This window comes from Mercenaria mercenaria, chromosome 16, assembly GCF_021730395.1.
Source record: "Mercenaria mercenaria strain notata chromosome 16, MADL_Memer_1, whole genome shotgun sequence".
Classification (NCBI taxonomy): domain Eukaryota; kingdom Metazoa; phylum Mollusca; class Bivalvia; order Venerida; family Veneridae; genus Mercenaria; species Mercenaria mercenaria.
In genome coordinates, this window is record NC_069376.1 from 69,079,019 (window position 1) to 69,096,492 (window position 17,474).

Here is a 17,474-nt window from a genome sequence, read left to right on the forward strand (position 1 = left end):
ATAAAGCATGTGCTTTTGGCTGTAGCTTTTGCTGTTTCGACATTTTGGCGTCGAACAATTCTACTTCAGTCATTGCGCTTTTATGAAAATACCTCAAACACATTTTGCAACAGTATAATTCCTGTAGCATCGCCAATGTATACAAAAGCCAAATGAAGATGAAGTCAAACAATATTACAACTAACATATAGATTAAGAATATTCACTTAATGCCAGCAAACAGACGATGGAGAAAATACACTTTGATTAAAAAGTTTAGAACGAAGCGATCATGTATCGCATGTGAAATATTCATTGTATCTGATTTTGCAACAAAATTAATCAAATTTATAACAATACTTAACACACACACAGCGGTAAGAACTTTCAAATCTATTAAAATACTATCTGGCACTTTCTTTAATATAGGACTTTTACACGAATTTCTGGTGAAACTCGGCCTCAGTTTTACGCGTTTTGAGTTCGTAGCTTAAGGTAGTTCTGCACGTTTGGATCAAAATTTTTTCTACAATGTAGAATTTGATTAAACTCCAATTTTTCAAAACTTCAAAGTATACCTAGAAAATTCAGCAAATAAAAAAGATAGGGTCGTGTGCTTGATTATTTGCTAGGCTGGTTTGAAAAATTTGGACCTCACGCAATATTTCATAATGGGAGTCTATGGGAAAATCATAACTTTCATAACATTTTCGCGAATAGAATTTTTTCTACAATGTAGATTTTGATGAAACTTCTCACAATTGTAAATAAACACATGGCCTATAATTTGGTGAAATAAAATGTATAGGTCCGTGTGCTTACTTTTGAGATATTTTACCATGATTAAAGGGAACTGGGCATTTCACGTTAATTTTAGGAAATTATTTTGATTTTTTTAACGTGCCATATGTTTTAATATCATATTTTGACTTTAGAAATATAGCAACAGTGCCATTATAACAAATTTACTGACAGGTTTCGATTAATTCATAAATTGATTTTCATTTCCGTACGCCGAATCCAGGCTTTATTCTACGTTTACCGGATAAATGACGTTACGCCATCACTTCCGGTTTTTCAAACGTGCAGAACTACCTTAAGGAGGTAGGTTACCTTCATATTTGTATGTGCGCATGTCTAACCGGAAGCTAACGTGACGATTTACGACGACGTTTACGACAAACTAAATGTGTTTGTATATTCATTCTTCTGAAAACAAATCATGAACCTGTCTTCGATCTGATGCTTTATGATGTAATAATGCAGAAATAATGAATAAATTGCCACAGAAACGCTTCAAAACAATGTTCCCTTAAAATGACGTCATTGACGACATGACGTTACGTGTCAGTTACCGCGCAAAATTAATAGCTTTTATCTTGAAAGTACGTAATTCTGTGCATTTTCTTTATTTTAACTATTTTCAAATAACCATTATTTGCTGAAATACTTTTTACGAGTCTTTTGCTCTGAATAATAATCAATATTTTGCTCCTTTTATGTAGTGATATTAAAATGTTGTGCGGAATGTAAGAAAATGGATGATGGTAACCAATGTTTTTTGGAATATAGCTGGGTGAAAGGTTACTTGTTACGGCCATTTTCAAATAAAAAACATAGCAGTTTGATTTGTAATACCTATTTTTCAGGTTCCGTTGATAATTTGTTACTTATATACTAAAACTAAGATCTAAAATTGTTCAAATTTCAGTAGAAAATTGTGGTTTCTTGAATTGAATTGATGTTACCATGGAAACGAAGCCCGTGACCTATGTATCTAAATGTGAAATTCAATAGCGTTGACACTGGTCTGTTTAAGAAACACAACTTCGGCTTTTTATTTTCATTTCAAAAATATCCATGAGAATAATAGCAGCATGCTGAACGATTTTCCATGAAAAATGCCAGGCAAGGGGTACTGCTGTTAGTATTCTAAGCTGTGAAATTTGTTTGAATAAATGCAAATAACACGAAAATATAACTTACGTTAGAAATAATATGTTTTAAAGCTACATCAACTAGAAAGATAATCTAATTCAATATTTTTTATAAGAAATTACGACAAAAAGCAAGATAAAAGCTATTTTAAACATCTCTGTTGCCATGGTTACTTTAAACTTTAAGAAAAATAGGGTACCATGTAAAGTGCTTGGTATTTTGCTAATAATATTACCCAAATATTCCATGTTGGTCATTAACAGAATGGCACTGAAGCCGTCGAAACCCCCTATTTTTATACATAGTTGTTTAAAAATGAGAGAAAATGCGTTACCATGGAAACACGAGCCCCGCGACATATACATTTTAAGCTTATATTAGAAAGCTAACGCGCATAGTAGTAAAAGTATCAATTATGCAGACTTCTACGGATATCAATGAAACTAAAATACACTGAAAAGTGTTAAATATCCGTATTTTCCTTCTTCTTTCAATATGAAATACCTTTGGAGGGTCATGTTCTTTAAACCTGGATAAAAACTGAACTTGAAGAAACAAAGACAAACGAAATTGAGATTGTAGCAGTTAAAACTTCATATAACACGAAATACAAAAAAATTCTGCGGTTCAACTAATTTGAATTTACCCTTGAAACAAGGTAACCTACCTCCTTAATCGCTTGTGACGTCGAAATAAACTTGACAAATTATATGTACCTGGAGAGTTTCCTTTGCTGTATTTTAGTTAAATATGAAAGGTTGCTGAAAATGTATTAATTAAGTACTTCCTTTTGCGCTCTGTTGAAAATACAGTGCAACATCTGTAGAGCAACACCCTTTGGGAGATAAAAATATTGACTGTAATGTAGAGGTTGTTGTTCTGGAGAGGTGAATTTAATAGTATATTTTTGTTTAGGCAAATTTTGATGATGTTCTTATAGAGAGGCTTTTGCTTAAGAGAGGGCTGTTCTGGAGAGGTTGTACTGTACGACGTAACTCAGTGATAAAATTTGAAGACATACAGCAGCAAAATGGAGAATAATAGAGAACTGAATAAAAAAAAGGAACAGCTGTCAGAAATAACATCAACATTAAAATTTCAAAATAGTCCGTTGGAAAATGCTGGATTGTGCGTTTTGTGTATCTACGTATACCATTGCTCTACTCTACCTAACACGTGTTCTCTCCCCGCCGTCCAGCTGACGCACGTTCTATCTCTTTTGTCCAGTTGACATGCGTTCTATCCCCGCCGTCCAGTTGTCACACATTCTATCTCTGTCGTCAGGCCGACTTCCAGCAAACACGAGTCCTATCCCCGTCTTCCAGTAGGGAGGGCGTTAGTCTACGGATCGCGGGGTCTCGAGTTCGATCCGCTGGCGGGGCGTATGTTCTCCGTGACGATTTGATGAAAGACATTGTATCTGAAATCTTTCGTCCTCCACCTCTGATAATTCATGTTGGAAAGTTGGTAGTTACTTGTGGAGAACAGGTTTGTATTGGTACAGAATCCAGGAATACTGGTTAGGTTAAATGTCCGCCGTTACATGACTGAAATACTGTTGAAAAACGGCGTTAAACCCAAAACAAAACAAACAAAAAACAAAGTCACACGTTCTGTTCCTGCTGTTCAGCTGTCACGCTTTCAGTCTCCACCATACAGCTGTCACATGTTCCGCCGTTCAGCTGTCATGCGTTCAGCTGTCACGCATTCTATCCCCGCCATCCAGCTGACACACGTTCTATCCCCGTCGTTCAGTTATCATGCCTTCTATCACCGCCTTCTAGCTGTCACGCGTTCTATCACCGCATTCTAGCTGTCACGCGTTCTAGCCCCACCTAGCTGTCACGCGTTCTATCCCCGCCTTCTTGCTGTCACACGTTCTATCTCCCCCACCAGGTGATACGAGTTCTATCACGTACACTATCTCCGCCGTCCAGCTGGCACGCCTTCTATTCCCGATGTGCAACTGACACACCTGCAGCTGGCATGTTATATCCCGCCGTCCAACTGACACGCCTGCTGACCCCGATGTGCAACTGACACGCCTTCTATCCCCGATGTGCAACTGACACGCCTGCTATCCCTGCCGTCCAGATGACATGTTATATTCACGCCGTCTAAATGATACGTTCCAACCACTGTCTACAGCGAGTGTAGCCATACAGAACATTTCCAGCGAGCTAGAACAGAAAGAAAACTGCAGATAGTAACTGCAGGCCCACTGAACCCTTATTATATGTAGCAACGGTGGTGGTTTGTACTGGTGAAATGGGAGATAATTAAATCTGAAATAAAATGCAGCAAACTTGCTTATTTCCCCTTTCCCAACCTCTTTTGCATGGGTATCACGGGTATCACGGGAAATCTCTGTTTCTTGTTACATGTGCTCTCAAAATGAATGACAGTGTAAAGGTAAGAATTTTATTCTTGTCATGTGAATCTGAGATATTTGTTATAAATAATGATATACGACGCTTTTATATTTAGATAATAATGCTGAGCTTGAAAAATATCTTCTTCCATTGTTTAAAAACAATAAGTATTACAGTATGTGCAGTGTGTTATATTGTTATTCCAGTGAAACATCCTCACTGACCGTCTCTAATGCCCGTCCCCCTACTCTTGCTGAATCCCCGCCAAACACACACAGCTGCGCATATGTCATGAGATCTTGCTGAGGTTTTATCGCCCTTTCAGCAGGCCAAAGACCTGGATTTGGAGGGCATTCGTTCAATCTAAACTCTATCTCTCGTTCGAAAGTTTGAGAGACTCAAATTAGCTTAAGGAATCAACATCATTGAAACTGAAAGACGAACAAATTTATTCCAAAGATAGAAAATGATCATTCTTTTGTCATTTTCAAAATCAAACGAAAGATAGCGTTTAGGTCAGGAGAAGTCTCCATCTCGTTCAAGTGGTGTAGTTTTGTATCTATAAAAAGATCACAAAAGACCAAGGCAGAAAACACTGGACAGCCACTGGGTGGCCCTGGAGCGGCATATAAGATGACATTGTAGTGTTTAAAATGTCATTATTTTTACTATGTTTAAGTCTTGAGTTTTTTACAAAGTTTGTTACAAGGAAAGACATAGGCTTACTCTACACGAACGTGCAACCAACTGAAGCCAACAGTGTGTACCTAGAGCAGCTGCATTGTGCGAAAATACCAAAAGGCGACTGGTTATGTTCGAACTGATTCATTTCACTATTTTGACCTATCTTGAAGTTGTTTTTACTCGGTACATGCCCATACTATACATGGACAAACATGTACATTTTGTGAATACAGTATATATTCTTAATTCCTGTAGTTTGAAAAGATTCTAGGGTATGTTGGTATGTTAAAACCGCTGCATGCTTTGTGTAAAATAGATGAATCTGCTTCATATTTAAACTATTTAAAGCGGCATGTCTCCAGATCGTTCGACAACAACAACAACAACAACAACAACAAAAAAGATATTTTTTTTGGATATTTTTAAATAAATGCTACATTTCTTACGGCTTTAAAACTTAATTACTGACAACTTGTGACTTTATGTTATGGAAACACATGAGAATTTGCTTTTTTTAATACTTTTCTTTTTTTTTTCTTGATTTGGAATTTTTAAAATATTTTAAAAACAAAAAATCATATTCACCAAAAGCCTTCATGTCAGATATTAGCCCTTCCCAATTAGCCTTCCTGTAGAGTTTTATAGGGCGTCTAGGTTGGGTTGGGCGGCCCCTATTAAGATTCAATTCAACGGAAAATAACGGTTAGTAACATAATGCTTATATGCTTATGTGTTTAACCGCAATGAGGTTTTTTTTTTTTTTTCGTCTTGACAGGCGGATTGACATTCATCGCTTTGCTTTAAAGCGCACCATTAGTCCTGTAGAACTTCATAATTTTTACCGCGGGAGGACATCCGGACCCCTTTCTATTTTTCGGCACGGAAATACCCGATGTTACTAACCATTATTTTCCGTTGACGCACGAGCGATTGGAAGATACCATTTATGAAAGAAAGGGTAGAGGGCAGATTTGAAATATGAAAAAAAAATGAAATGAAACGTAAACATCGACAAGAAATCAAAATAAGAAGGAAAAAATGCAACATTGTTAAGGATTCGATCAATACAGTGATATGCAATTATTGAAAAATGATCTGCAAACTGCAAACAAATGTAATTAAACCCTTATTGCAACTACTGTCCATTACCCAATGAAATCGTCCGCTTGATTTGACCTACTATATATACGGAAATTCAAATTTTGACCTTCAGAAATATAGCGCTTGCCAAGTATTACACATTGACTAACAAAGTTATCAAGATGGCTTTTCTTAGCAGTTGCTGGATTTCTGTTCACCGTTTTTGTTCTTCCCTGTTCCAGAGGTTGAGGTCTTTTGCCCTGCGGCTTGGCCAGTCGCAGGGCGAGGGTGGGACTTGTAAGTACAATTTCGATTTTCAATATTTCATTTTCAGTCAATCTTGGTGGCTTTCTTCTTCTTATGAATTCAGTTATAGAGTTAAAGATATGTTTACTGACTGTTTGGAAATATTTGAATGTTCATGCATGTTTGGCTCAAGTTAAGAAAATTGTGCTGGCGGACTCGAACCCGCACTGGGTATTCGGCTACCTACTCCTGTGAGTGATACTGTACTCCTGTGTCTGTGATTTATATACATGTACGTGTACCAGATAATCACAACTAAACCATATATATTTATTACGTATTTTACTGAAGATTTGAAAAGTATTAGTATTGAATGTGTAAGATCATACCTCAACAATCACACTGGCCATAGTTTTCGCAGAAGCGGTGGTTCTAACACCGCGGCGGTGGAGGATTCGTCGCAGAAACAGTGGAGAAATATGGCTGACTGACTATATTTACACTCTCATCAGTACTTTTTCTGACTAGTGTTTCACGTTTGACTGAAAACAACCAGTGAGACAGGGGCCCACATGTGTATTCTTCCAGCCACAAACACTTGTTTAGTGCAATTCTTTGTCATTAATGTAAAAAAGAACAAAGACAAATATCAAACAGGGAATGCAATGTACCAAAATCACAGCCTCCCCAAAACTACTTCTGAACAGTTTGACGAGGGACTGCCGTTCTTGTATAATTCCCATTAAAAATGGTAAAATCTTGTACAAAACAACCCCTGAGCATGTTCGCAGCAAAATGTAAGTCTGACACTGTCAAGCAAAAACTTTTTCTCCGTAATGGATGATTTTTCATTGCAAGCATACAAAATGACTGACCAAAAATCATTCCAATGCAGTGTGCATTGGGTACAGTTACAACGCATTAAGGTGGATCTTGTTTCTTTAATTTCGCTATTGACTTTAAATCAGAGTTAACAACATTTTCCCAGAATTATGATTGGGTAGGAACATGAAATCACTTTGACATTAGATAGCAACAGAAATTGAATGTTTAGAATAAATATGACAATTGATTCACATCCGTAAATGCATAATATCAAGTGACAATATTAATTTTCTGATTTGACCATATGCTACTTCTGCATTGTATGATAAACCAACTTGACTAAAGTACAATACAATTACTAATACGTAGCATACTTTCATAAAATGCCATTGAGCACCTGTGTTACTGGAGTTAAGTCTTTTTACAAGTAGGCTTATTTACCTCTTCTTCAACAATATCATTTTATTATGTCCCCCTTCGAAGAAGGAGGGGTATATTGTTTTGCAGATGTCGGTCGGTCTGTGTGTCGGTCAGTCTGTATGTAGAACAATCAGTTTCCAGATGATGACTAAAGAACTGTTAGGCCTAGGATCATGAAAGTTTATAGGAAGGTTGGTCATCACCTGCAGATGACCCCTATTGATTTTGAGATCTGTAAGTTGAAGGTCAAGGTCACAGTGACCTTGAACATTAAACGATTTCTGGATGATAACTCAGGAACACTTGGACCTCAAATTCAACAGAACAGAAGTGCAAATCAATAGTATATTATTACTATAAACATTTAGTTTCTGATGCTGTCTGATGTCAGAGTGCTTTCATAGACCTACTCCAATCAAAATCTCAGGAAAATGCTGTTTACTTAAGTAGACATCTTGAGAGTTCATAACGAACATTAAAGAAACAAGATCCACCATAATGTGTTGTACTTGTACCCACCGCACACTGCATTGGAATAATTTTGTCTCCCCGAGACATGTTGTTTTTGCCCTGTCCGTCCGTCCGTCACACTTCATTTCCGAGCAATAACTGGAGAACCATTTGACCTAGAACCATTAAATTTTATAGGGTTGTAGGGCTGCTGGAGTAGACGACCCCTATTGTTTTTGGGGTCACTTTGTCAAAGGTCAAGGTCACAGGGGCCTGAACATTGAAAATCATTTCCGGTCAATAACTAGAGAACCACTTGACCCAGAATGTTGAAACTTAATAGGATGATTGTTCATGAAGAGTAGATGACCCCTATTGATTTTGGGGTCACTCTGTCAAAGGTCAAGGTCACAGGGGCCTGAACATTGAAAACCATTTCCGATCAATAACTTGAGAACCACTTGACCCAGAATGTTGAAACTTAATAGGATGATTGATCATGAAGAGTAGATGACCGCTGTTGTTTTTGGGGTCACTCCATTAAAGGTTAAGGTCACAGGGGTCCAAACATTGAAAACAATTTCCAATCAATAACTTGAGAACCACTTGACCCAAAATGTTGAAACTTCATAGGATGATTGGTCATGTAGAGTAGATGACCCCTATTGTTTTTGGGGTTACTCCGTTAAAGGTCAAGGTCACAGGAGCCTGAACATTGAAAACCATTTCCGATCAATAACTTGAGAACCGCTTGACCCAGAAAGTTGAAACTTCGTAGGATGATTGTACATGCAAAGTAGATGACCCCTATTGATTTTAGAGTCACTCTGTTAAAGGTCAAGGTCACAGGGGCCTGAACATTAAGAAACCATTTCCGGTCAGTAACTTGAGAACCACTCGACCCAGAATGTTGAAACTTCATAGGATGATTGTTCATGCAGAATAAAGGACCCCTATTGTTCTTGGGGTCACTCCGTTAAAGGTCAAGGTCACAGGGGCCTGAACATTGATAGCCATTTCCGATCAATAACTTGAGAACCACTTATCCAGAATGTTGAAACTTCATAGGATGATTGAACATGCAGAGTAGATGACCCCTATCGATTTTGGGGTCACTCTGTTAAAGGTCAAGGTCACAGGAGCCTGAACATGGAAAACAATTTCCGATCAATAACTTGAGAACCACTTGACCCAGAATGTTGAAACTTCAAAGAATGATTGAACATGCAGAGTAGATGACCCCTATTGATTTTGGGGTCAGTATTAAAGGTCAAGGTCACAGGGGCCTGGTAATGTAAAATCATTTCTGGAAAATAACTTGAGAACCACTTGACCTAGAATGTTGAAACTTAGGATGATTGGACATGCAGAGTAAATGACCCCTATTTATTTTGAGGTCACTTGATCAAAGGTCAAGATCACAGGAGCCTGAAATGTGACTTGAGAACCACTAGGCCAAGCGTGTTGAAATTTAGCGGGATGACTGGACATGCCAAGTAGATGATCCCTATTGCAGCCAACCATCAGTGTCTCTTTGACTTTTGCTCCTGACCCCTATTGACTTCTTGCCTAAAGGACTTTGCATTGGGGGTGACATGTGCTTTTTTACAAAAGCAATTTCTAGTTTTTGGTTGATTTTTTCATATGCCTGTAATGAATATTCACCTATTACAAAGAAATGTTTCTTTCTTGACAAGGCCAAACTTAAGATTTGCTGCAAATGTGCTCAGGGGTTGTTTTGTACAAGATTTTACCATTTTTAATGGGAATTCTACAAAAACGGCAGTTCCTCATCAAACTGTACAGAAGTGTTTACAATAATGACAAAGAATTACACTGAACAAGTGTTTCTGGTTGGAAGAGTACACATGTGGGCTCCTGTCTCACTGGTTGTTTTCAGTCAAACATGAAAAGGTCATTAGAAAACGTACCGATAATTGCATAAATGTAGTCAGTCTCCACCGCTTCTGCGACAAGTCCTACACAGCCGCGGCGTTGGAACCACCGCTTCTGCGAAAACTATGGCCAGTGTGACTGTATCCATTTCAAATTTTAGACAGGCTTACTGTCGCTGAGTAGCTGCTTTTTAATTTCTGACTTTTGCAGCCGTCACAATATAAAACTGTACATATCAGATTAGTTCGACTATGTCAAATTTCTATTTATATCTATCTATCTGTCTATCTATCTATCTATACTGCCATGCCCTCTTTCCCTCTTTACATATTGTACGAATAATTGTGGAAAAAATATGATTTGTTGCGAAAATGAAGATATTTTAAGGCAATCCTATCTATTTTCATGAATAATGGTATTATTTAGGATTAAATTAGGAAATTGTTGTTAAGAAAAAGAAAAGCAAGCATTCTGTGTGTTAGCCATTGCTTTTGTTCCACAAAAATTAGAAGCAAAGTAAAATTATAGCGTTTTTTGGAAGGCATTGTGTAGAAAAGGAGATACCTATGACAATGTACCATGATACCATCCTCATTGTTTCTGTCAATCGAGCAGATAGCATCCTTCTTATTGAAATGAACATAACATTGACGGAGACCCCTTTTCTAAAATTAAGCGATAATATGCAATGACCAACCAATATAAAGGTAAAACATGGGTCTTCAGTAGGAGAGATAGTCGTGATGTCACGCATTAACATGTTTATCTGGTGGTGGGCAAAACAAATGTTTTTACATTGTTTGTGTATGGGATAGGAATTTTACTTCTTAATAACTGTTTCTTTCATTTATGGATTCTAAAAATTCAAAAAGTTTTGAAATACATACAATTTTCATATTTTTGTGTTCAAATATCTTTTTAGCTCATCTGATTTTTTGAAAAAAAATGATGAGTTATTGTCATCACTTGAGCGGTTGTCAGCGTCGGCGTTGCCTGGTTAAGTTTTATGTTTAGGTCAGCTTTTCTCCTAAACTATCAAAGCTATTGCTTTGAAACTTGGAATACTTGTTCACCATCATAAGCTGACCCTGTATAGGAAGAAACATAACTCCATCTTGCTTTTTGCAAGATTTATGGCCCCTTTTTACTTAGAAAATATCAGATTTCTTGGTTAAGTTTTATGTTTAGGTCAACTTTTCTCCTAAACTATCAAAGCTATTGCTTTGAAACTTGGAATACTTGTTCACCATCATAAGCAGACCCTGTACATCAAGAAACATAACTTCATCTTGCTTTTTGCAAGATTTATTGCCCCTTTTGGACTTAGAAAATCAGTTTTCTTGGTTAAGTTTTATGTTTAGGTCAGCTTTTATCCTAAACTATCAAAGCTATTGCTTTAAAACTTGCAACACTTGTTGACCATCATAAGCTGACCCTGTACAGCAAGTAACATAACTCCATCCTGCTTTTTGCAATAATTATTGCCCCTTTTGGACTTAGAAAATCATTTTCTTGGTTGAGTATTATGTTTAAGTCAACTTTTCTCATAAACTATCAAAGCTATTGCTTTAAAACTTGCAACAGTTTTTCACCATCATAAGTGGACACTGAACATCAAGAAACATAACTCTATCCTGCTTTTTGCAAGAATGATGGCCCTTTTTAGACTTATAAAATCATGGGTTGGACAATATTTCTCTTACACAAAAAAAAATCAGATGAGCATCAGCACCCGCAAGGCGGTGCTCTTGTTTAAATGAATAACCGTTTTAAATGACATATAAATTTGATAGCAGTGTAGTGATGTTCAAAACTTTTAGAAAAACTTTGAGTTAAGTGTTCATAATTCATCCATTTTATTTCGAAATAGTAGTTAAAAGTAATTAATAAATCACATGTTTTATATTTAACTATTGCATTGATAAAAAAAAAAATATTGATATGATTTATGTTTTAAGAAAGTTTAGGCCACTAGAAGAACATCACTGTTTACAAAAAACATGGACATTCGGCAACAGTCACTCTGCCCACCTGATCGCTGTCTTATAAATCAGTTCTAAAAATAGAAAATACAACAGATCTGTATACAAACATGATCTCTCCTATACCTGTCGGCTACTGGAAGCAGCCTATCCGAAGAAAACTTCTCGCACAATTTTATTCCAATTTGCTACCAAGATCCAACCACATAGACCCATTTTTAGCTCGACTATTCGAAGAATAGGGGAGCTTTCCTACTCACCCCGGCGTGAGAGTTAGCGTGAGCGTCACACAAATGTTAAAGTTTGCATACCACCCCAAATATTTTCAAAGTCCATTGAGATATTGCTTTCATATTTTGCATACTTGTTTACCATCATGACCCCAGTCTGTAAAAAGGAGGCGGCAACTCTATCAAGCATTTTGACTGAGTTATGGCCCCTTTGCGACTTAGAATAAATGTTAAAGTTTGTGTACCACCACAAATATTTTCAAAGTCCATTGAGACATTGCTTTCATATTTTGCATACTTGTTTACCATCATGACCCTAGTCTGTAAAAAGGAGGAGGCAACTCTGTCAAGCATTTTGACTGAATTATGGCCCCTTTTCGACTTAGAATATGCTTATTGTAGTGTTCAGGTTTTACTCATAGTTTATATTATACTATCAAGCACTGAGAATAGTCGAGCACGCTGTCCACTGACAGCTCTTGTTGTGAATACATGTATTGCAAATGGTGATCATGAATCTTATGTCCGGGAGTAAGTTAAGTATGAACAGACCAATCTGTGTACAATTTATGCACTTGTAAATAAGTCAGGTAATGAGCACTACCTTAATAAAGGTTGCATCTATAAACAGATCAAGGCAAATATGACCAGAAAGGGTTCAAGGGGCATGTTCTAAAATCTCGCCTGGCCTGGCCCGATCATGTGTCCTATTTTTGATAGATTTTAGACATTATGTAAATACATTTAGAATGTGTGTTAATTGGTAGTGTCCTCAGCAAAATTACACACCTGTGAAAAAGCCTGTAGCTAACATAACTAATAAGTCGACATTAAAGGTGATGCCTGCAGGGGGGTGGACGTATTTTGCTGCTTTTAGACAAGAAAAATGCTGTTGCAGTTCAAAATGGCATCCTTTGTTTATTTTCTGACCTAATAGAGGACACATTTTGCAGTTGTAACTGTGTTTATTATAGACAAATTTTCAAACAATAGCTTGGTGGCCATTAAATTTTAATTTATCTTCACTTGACTCTTGGTCTTACATGTTTATATTTGTTTGCTAAAAAGTTATTGAAGGTACAGTGCCAGTTTATAGTGAGGAAAAAGTCCTAGCCGTGGATAAAAATTTAATTCCTGGACAAAATGAACTCTTTATAGGATGTGTATTGTTTTGGACAAATACATAAATTTATACTGTATTTTAAGATTTTTATCTGCTACTGAATAGAAATTGACTGAATTAAGCTTGCAGGTGAAGTTGTTAAATGATACTTATTCAGGCAGCTAGGACCTAAGTTGTCCTCCTATCTTCTTGTAGAATAGCTGTATCAGAATGATTTGCACAAAGTTAAATTGGGAGGAAAAAGTTAAGGCTACTATTTTGTGGCAGGTCTTTAAGATGAAGGTTCATATCTAGGTGTTGAGGACTTGTTGTTGATGACGACAGTAGGGTTCCAGATAATTTTCATCACAATGATGCCAGCTTTTAAATTAATTTCAGGCTATATAAGGGGTGAAAATGATGTTGATAAAATTTGGTGTATCTGTTGTTATTGTTTTTGATTATGATGATGCCAAAGCTGCTGATAACATCATAACATGGTTGCGGGTTAGAATGATCTTTAGAAATGGAAAAGATTCATTTTTACGAAGTGTTGTAATTTATAACAACTTGATGCTGCTGCTGATGGTACCAAAGTCGCTAATAATTTATTTCTGTTAGGTTTTAAAAATGTTACAGGATTTTAAGATTCTGATTATAGTGATATTTATGTTTGATATTTGATTATTGTTGTAATAGCTTGTTGTTTTGATGATGGTGTGGATGTTTGAAAGTTTGTTGATATTGACATGGCAGTATTATAGGTTTTAAAGTGGCTAGCTGCAGGATCGTTGGACAACAAAGTGCTCGTATTCTAATGTTCATAAAAGACCCAACTTCAGTTTTAAAGAAAGATTATTTTTAGGCAAATCTGAAGGTCAGTGCCTTTAAATAGATTATCAACTGTTAGCTTTTTTTAAGAAGAGACCTGTATTTTAGTGTCAATGATTGACTGATGTTCAAATATAGTTAGTGTTACTGTTGTGGATGGTGATGCTAAAGTTCAGGATAATTTTCACCTTTTGAGGTAGTTCTGCAAAAGTAATGGTGTAATATCATATATCCAAATAAGATAGATGCAAATGCCGCTGCTAAGGCCACACCAAATTGAAAAGTTGATCATCAGTTTTTAGCTCGATTGGTGGTGGAGGCATATAGATTTGCTCTTGTCTGTCCGTGCATCCGTCCGTCCGTGTGTCCGTCCGTCCAAAGTTTGTGACACGCCTAGCTCAAAAAGTATTTGATATAAATTAATGAAACCTTGCATGAGTCTTTATCATGATATGAACTTGCGCACCTTCTATTTTTCGTCTGGCTCCACCCCTTTATTTTAGAGTTATGGCCCCTGAAGTAGTCAAAAATGCACATTTTTACCTTCTGACATGCCTAGCTCAAAAAGTATTTGATATAGATTCATGAAACCTTGCATGAGTCTTAATCATGATATGAACTTGCGTACCTGCTATTTTTCATCTGGGTCCGCCCCCATTTCTAGAGTTATGGCCCCTGAAATAGTCAAAAATGAACATTTTCACCTTGTGACACGCCTAGCTCAAAAAGTATTTGATATAAATTGATGAAACCTTGCATGAGTCTTTATCATGGTATGAACTTGCGCACCTTCTATTTTTGATCTGGCACCGCCCCCTATTTTTAGGGTTATGGCCCCTGAAATAGTCAAAAATGCACATTTTCACCTTGTGACAAGCCTCACTCAAAAAGTATTTGATATAGATTCATGAAACCTTGCATAAGTCTTTATCATGATATAAACTTGCGCACCTCCTATTTTTCATCTGGGTCCGCCCCCTATTTGTAGACAGGGTTTTTTCTTTTATTCTATAGCAGCAGCCGAATATCGGCCTCGTCCCCCAGCTGAGGATTTCCCCCACAGCCAAGAATTTCCCCTACCGCAGTCCGAAATTCCCCTACGTCCGAAATCCCCCCCCTCCGAAATCGTAAACAAAGCAAGGGAGATTACTCCGTTAGTTCATATTGACCCTGTACGATACTGTTTAACAACATCATCGGTTCTGATACCAAGCGTAAAAAAACTAAAATATCAGAGTCATTTTCGGAGGTAAACAGGGATTGTTAAAAAAAACTTCTTTTTTCATCGGCAAAAGACAGGAATATATAATAAAAACATATTATTGCCCCCCCCCCCCCCCCCCCCCCCCGAGTGGAAAAAAAACCCCCAAAATTGCTGGTCGCGCGCTATTTTCTTCCCCCTTGACAGGCTGGGGCCCCTTCCCCCGGTCATAAAAAAAAAAAAACCTGCTAGAGTTATGGCCCCTGAAATAGTCAAAAGTGCACATTTTCACCTTGTGACATGCCTAGCTCAAAAAGTGTTTGATATAAATTGATGAAACCTTGCATGAATCTTTATCATGATATGACCTTGCACACCTTCTATTTTTCATTTTGGTTCGCCCCCTATTTCCAGAGTTATGGCCCCTGAAATAGTCAAAAAATGCACATTTTCACCTAATTGTGTGCCTTACTCAAAAAGTATTTAATGTAAATTCATGAAACCTTGCTTGAGTCTTTATCATAATGTGACCTTGCACACTTGGATTTTTTGTTTGTGATGCTCATAGCTCAAAAAGTATATGGTATAGAATAATGAATCCATTTCATAATTTTTTTTTGAGGCTATACCCCATTAAGGCTGCAAACATTTTAATGATTTCCCCTTATTTTTGACAAATGTACCAGTGGGGGGCACACCCTGTGTCCTACTGACACATTCTAGTTTCTAGCTTATTTGGGAACATAGCCTATACCCCCAAAATTGGGAATTTTGTTGCGTAAATGTTCCAAATTGGGAAATATTTAGTCCCATAGGATAAAGTAAGGATGTGTTTAAGCACTTCCTCATACACTTGTTTCACATTTTAGAACATCTTTAACATACTTCCATTACAAAATTGTCCATAATTGGTCAGTTTTTGTGCAATTTTGATGAAATTTTTTTCAGAATGTAGATTGGGAATTTTTGCACACATTTTGGGAAAAAAACATACTTTTTGGCATTGGGAATATAGCCGAATAACGGCTATAAAAACGGCTAAAATAAAACCCTGCATTTTGTGTAAAGTGTTTGACATATAGCTTTGAAGTTTCTATCACTTGTTCAATGTTATAGTACAGTATTATAGTCAGTGTCCCACTACATTTTTTGGGTCAGGGGTGTTTTCACCTCCAGCCAAAAAATCTGGGGGTGAAACATGATGAGTGGGGGTGACAAAATTAAAGTGATCAAATAAAAGAAATAAACAATTTTCTAAGTAGATCTATTCTTTGTGACATAGTGCAGCCACTAAAATTCTGTTTCCCATTCTGGTCTCTATAGCAGTGGTTTTCTGGACGCTTTACACCCTTGGGCAATGGGAACAGGGCTGGAGGTGGGGGGTTGTTGTTGTCAGTTTCATGCTGTTCACCCTTGGGCAATGGGAACAGGGCTGGAGGTGGGGGGTTGTTGTTGTCAGTTTCATGCTGTTTGAGCTGTGTGGACAAATGTTGCACATCCCCACCCCTCAGTTAGAAACATGTTGAAAATTTTTAGCTACGCAGCCATTTCGTTGCAGACAAAACATTTGACATCACACTGTGTACCGCAAAAGTGAATAATTTTCCGTACATTACTGACACCACATTATCGAGTTTTAATACCAGTCCACTACGTCACGCATCCGGGTTACCAGAATGAATCGAAAGTGAAAGTAAACTGTCAATTTGCATCAGAATTGAATAAATATTTTAATTAGTGAAGGTATACAACGGCGATATTACGGAATATTGATTAAACACTATGATGTCTTTTTCTTATTTTTCTTTGCGTGATTTCACCCTCGGGAGACTTTTTCTTTACGTGGAATGTGAAATCTGTGCCTGAAAACGTACATATTTACGTGAATGGGAACACTGTAATAGTATCTATCTGTAAGCAGTAGTACATAAATTCTATTTTGGCTGAATTATGGCCCTTTTTGGACTTGGAAATTGGTTCTGCTTTCGTACAAGTCCATGTTTTGTCAAAAATATTTGACATATGGCTTTTAAACATTAAACACTTGTTTATCATTATAATTTCCATCTTTATTCAAGAGTACATAATTCTGACAACTATTTTGGCTTGAATTATGTCCCTTTTTGGACTTGGAAATCAGTTAAATTTTTCATACCATATTATTTTGATTAAACTGACTTTGAAACTTTGAAAAATTTGGATCATTACCATCATGGTCACACATTGCCTTTAGTGCAA

At 36.9% G+C, this 17,474-nt stretch overlaps 1 protein-coding gene across 2 annotated transcripts in view; it reads left to right on the forward strand.

The window, feature by feature from the left end:
- The first annotated feature begins 6,230 nt into the window (after positions 1–6,230).
- Positions 6,231–17,474, forward strand: part of LOC123541434 (uncharacterized) — a 28,293-nt gene continuing 17,049 nt past the window's right edge. For both annotated transcript variants that reach the window (XM_045326903.2, XM_045326902.2), the window contains exon 1: positions 6,231–6,350. In XM_045326903.2, the coding sequence (XP_045182838.1) occupies positions 6,236–6,350 (115 nt within the window). In that variant the 5' untranslated portion in view covers positions 6,231–6,235. The remainder of the gene's footprint in view (positions 6,351–17,474) is intronic.